The sequence below is a fragment of the Humulus lupulus genome, chromosome 2 (assembly GCF_963169125.1).
Source record: "Humulus lupulus chromosome 2, drHumLupu1.1, whole genome shotgun sequence".
In the NCBI taxonomy this organism is placed as follows: domain Eukaryota; kingdom Viridiplantae; phylum Streptophyta; class Magnoliopsida; order Rosales; family Cannabaceae; genus Humulus; species Humulus lupulus.
Window position 1 is genome coordinate 217,979,309 of NC_084794.1, and position 4,421 is coordinate 217,983,729.

The following is a 4,421-nucleotide window of genomic DNA, read 5'->3' on the forward strand; positions in this document are numbered from 1 at the left end:
CTGGTGGTGGCTTGGGCGAAGAAACGCTCTCACACCACCCGTAGGGGTGGCTGCTGGTCCTGGGCGATTTCCATCAGGCTGGATAGCTGGGGATGAAGCCTCCCTTTCATCCTTAGGATCCCTGGGCTCCTTTGGTGCATCCACATTTTTGGGAGGTGGAGGGTTCCTCGTGAAGACTTTCAGCTGATCTCTGTCTAGGTGGACATCGACCTCTCGTGGTTCTCTCAGCGAGAGGGAGGCCTATGCGCGAGACGGTGCTTCGCGAGGTGCAGGGGCATGTGGGTGAGGCCATGGCCAGAGACGAAGGCCTATAAGCGAGACGGTGCTTCGCGAGGCCCTTGGCTCGAGGCGCAGGGGCATGTGGGCGAGGCCATGGTGCGAGACGGTGCTTCGTGAGGCCTTTGGTGTGAGGTGTAAGGCCATGTGGGAGAGGCCATGGCGTGAGGTTGTGACGCAAGGCTATGCATTGCGAGGCTTTTAGCGTAGGGTGCAAGGTCAGGCTTGGCCGTTTCCATCCCGAGCCTATATTTTGAGGGTCACGAGGCGGGGGCCTTATTCAACTAAAATTTTGGTATCCACAATAACTTAGTGAAAATTTTTAATATGCCAACATAAGTTACTATCCCAAATATATGACAACTTTAATTTTTTGGACAAAAATAACCCTAACATTCAAACACTCATTTTCTCTCTCAGTTCGAACTCTCTCTCTAAAGTTTCTCATTCTCTCACTCTCACGCACTCTCTCTCTCTCTCTATCTCATTCTAATCTTGTAGATCTTGAAAAAATACCAAAAATTAAAATAAAAAATAATCTAAAATGGACATTTGAGTGAAAAAATATTATCCTCCAAAGTTTTCGTCAAATTTCAGTGTAGAGCATCGAAATTGCATCGAAAAAGCATCGTTTTGGCCAAAAATCAAGTTTTTATTATTGTATCGCAAGAGCATCGAAACACCATCGATTTTGCATCGAAAAAGCACCGTTTTGGCTAAAAATCAAGTTTCATGATTGCATCGCAAAAGCATCGAAACAACATCGATTTTGCATCAAAAATCATCTTTTTGGCCAAAAAAAATTCAGGTTTTCATATTGCATTGCACTGCTCTTGCGATGCAATCATAAAACTTGATTTTTGGCCAAAACGATATTTTTTCGATGCAATTTCGATGCAAAATCGATTGCAATTTTGATGCAAAATCGATGATGTTTCGATATTTTTGCGATGTAATCATGAAAACTTGTTTTTTAGCCAAAACGATGCTTTTTCGATGCAAAATCGATGGTTTTGCGATGCAATCATGAAATCTTCATTTTTGGCCGAAACGATATTTTTTCGATGCAATTTCAATGCTCTGTACTGAAATTTGACGAAAACTTTGGAGGTTCATATTTTCTTACTCAAATGTCCATTTTAGATGATGTTTTTTTTTTTTTGTATTTTTTTCCGAGATCTACAAGATTAGAATGAGAGAGAGAGTGAGAGATGTTAGAGAGAGAGAGTTCTAACCGAGAGAGAAAATGAGTGTTTTAATGAGAGGGGTATTTTTGTCTAAAATATTAAAATTGTCATATATTAATAACTTATGTTGGGATATTAAACCAAATTTTCCTTTCAGTATGCCATTTAAAAAAATTCTTAAAAACATATACAGTTCAATTTTTAAACCACATTAATCCCGGAGAAGAATATTAGTCATGTCGTAGATATAAGACGAAAAAAAGAAAAAATTACAGCCAAATAAAATCCTTGAATGGAAGAATCTTTGCCTCAGTGTTGCTTCGAGCAAAGAATTAAGACATAAAGAATGTTACACAGACACATTATATTCTAAAACTCGTTTAATCTATATAAATAATGATTTCACTCCTAAAATATTATCTAAACCATATCAAATTAAATAGCTAACTCTGCAAAACCAATACTAGAATCCTTGCCTTCTTCCATTTTCTTCCTTACTTTCTCCACTCTTTCAAGAACACCCTTCACAGCAATATCAAATGCATCTTCAAATCTCTCCAAACTTGACTTGGGATTTGCATATATAATTCTTGGTATCAACTTTATAACTTCCTCTCTCATTGCCAACACTTCACTTTGTGGAACTCTCTGCAATGTTCCAGCTATGTTAACTCTTCTCTGCTTCACATCACTCTCTGGTATCAACACAGAATATCTTGTTTGGTTCCCGGGAAAATGCCACAAGTACTGCTTATAAGCCGAATTCGGGTTGAAGAAAACAGGAATACAGCCTGCCAGGATCGAATCAAAAGTCGATCTTCTTGTGTAAGAATCTCCTGAGGGCTGCAAGCAGAAAACTGAACTTTCAAACACTTTCATCACATTCAAAGGCATATCACACAAATTAGTACCAGTTGGAGCCTTATTATAACAGCTTAGAAACTTGCATAGTTTTCCAGAAGACTGGCATTGCTTGATGATCTCACCCCGAATCGAGTCGTCCATATTCGGCCTTGGAGCACCAACAAAAGAGAACAAGTAAGGCCTTGTTGTGGCTCTCATTCTTTTCTGCCAATCAAACACTTGATTGTCCTTTGAAGGATGGAAGTAAGTGGGGTATGGTATTGCAACATCGTTGTTAGAAAAGCTAGATTCAATCGTTAACAGCGTCATGTTCTTTGATTCTGGTAAGGACATGAGCTTAGAACCCCAGTGAGATTGTTCCTCACTTTGTCTCCTAAAGTCCCAAGAAATTCTCCCACCAACAAAGAAATGGTCTCTCCCCCACATGTTCTCCCACTCTGGCCTTTGTCTTAGCCATTTGACTAGGCTTTTAGATAAAGCATCTCTCATAGTTGTGTTGAAGTCCCAAAGGAAGCGTCCGAGATCAAGTCCAGCATAGAAGGGGACGAAGATTGCCGAGGCCGAAGATGAGTCATTGGTCAGGCACTTGTAATGCTTCATTTTGTTGTGGAAAATCACTTCTAAGGAGAACTGATTTGTGTTGAACCAACCTCGTATTGATAAAACTCTTTTAGTATTCTTCTCTTTTACTCTTGGACCAAATCCCATGTTGGTTAAGTAGGGACAGAAATCGAACCACTTTGTGAGAGAAGTACAATTCTTGAGAAGCTCCTCATTGAATTTTGATGGTAGATTATGGACATAAACGTATCGACCCCAACAAGAATCCCTATGATGATCATCACGAATTTTGGTGACATTTGTGGTAATATTAACCCCAACAGAAGGCCGAGCCTCTACTTTGGTCATATTTCTCGAATTGGGTATTTTGTGAATTGGCTCATTCTTTTCGCTAGTAACATTTTCTTGTGTGGGGCGTAAGGGCACTAAATAAGCAGAACCATCATTGGCTTCGGTCCTTGTGAAATTTTGAGTACTTGAACCAAAATATGTAATTGGATTTTGGGAAGAGGTTGCAATATTATTAGTGTTACTCTTAGCAAAGTTGTAAAAGGAGGAGGAACAAAATAAAAGGAGGGGGGGAATGAAGTATATGAACAAAAATGATGAGAAAGTGAAAAAGACAAACCAGAAGATTGGAATACTGAAGCACTTTTTTCTGCCTAATATTAGTGATTTCTCCATTGCTTGTATATATTGTTCCCTCAAACTTAAACATAAGTTTTATTTCAATACACCATCTTTAATATATACATATATTCTACGTGAAGAAGTATCTCAAATCCATTTGGAAAAAAATAAAAAAATAAAAAAAATCATGTCTTTAATCAGTGAAACTGAAGTGAATCATAGAAAGAGATGACTGATTTTTTTTTCTTTTTTTCTTGAATGAATTAAGAACTCAATTAGTTAATAATCAAAAGAAAGGTAAGGACCATATAAGGGAACCATTCTAAATAGGATTACATAGAAGATCACGTAATAAATGAAATTCCTTACTTGAATATAAATATTGTTGTATAAAATTGCAATATTGATTTACTTGGATGCTGACTCATTATATGACAATAATTCATAGGATTAATTAATTTTTAACATTTATTAAAAAAATATTCTAATTTTAATAATTTAGAAACCAATAAATTAAGTTCCCTAAGAAAACAATAAAGTAAGGAAAATATGTAGTGGTTTATTCGTATATATGACAAGGGGTAACGATGAAATATGATAAATGAAAATCCTTATTAGAATATAAATAATAGTTTTATAAAATTTGCTAGGCTGTTTGACACGTGTAGACTCATTATGTGATAATAATTTATAGGATTCACTCTTTTTTTTTTCTTTTTTTGAGAAATATAGGATTCACCCTTTGACTATTGAGAAATTCTAATTGTAATTTTTATAAAGGGAGAATTTATCAGTTTAGCACTCATTTTAGTTACCCTTTTGAGGAGTATAATCTCTCTTCTTCTTTTTTTTTTATAGCAAAACCCTATATTTGGGGTGCACATTTTATGCTAACAAAAAAAA

General features: G+C 36.6%; 1 protein-coding gene across 1 annotated transcript; it reads right to left on the bottom strand.

The window, feature by feature from the left end:
• Positions 1-1,898: 1,898 nt before the first annotated feature.
• On the bottom strand, positions 1,899-3,236 carry LOC133815168 (probable xyloglucan galactosyltransferase GT12). The gene has a single exon (XM_062248037.1). It carries the CDS (start codon positions 3,234-3,236, stop codon positions 1,899-1,901), a length of 1,338 nt encoding a protein of 445 aa, XP_062104021.1.
• Between the last annotated feature and the right edge of the window lie 1,185 nt (positions 3,237-4,421).

Bases quoted from the DNA above. Each gene is read 5' to 3' on its own strand.
- LOC133815168 (XM_062248037.1), bottom strand. From the start codon at position 3,236: ATGACCAAAGTAGAGGCTCGGCCTTCTGTTGGGGTTAATATTACCACA.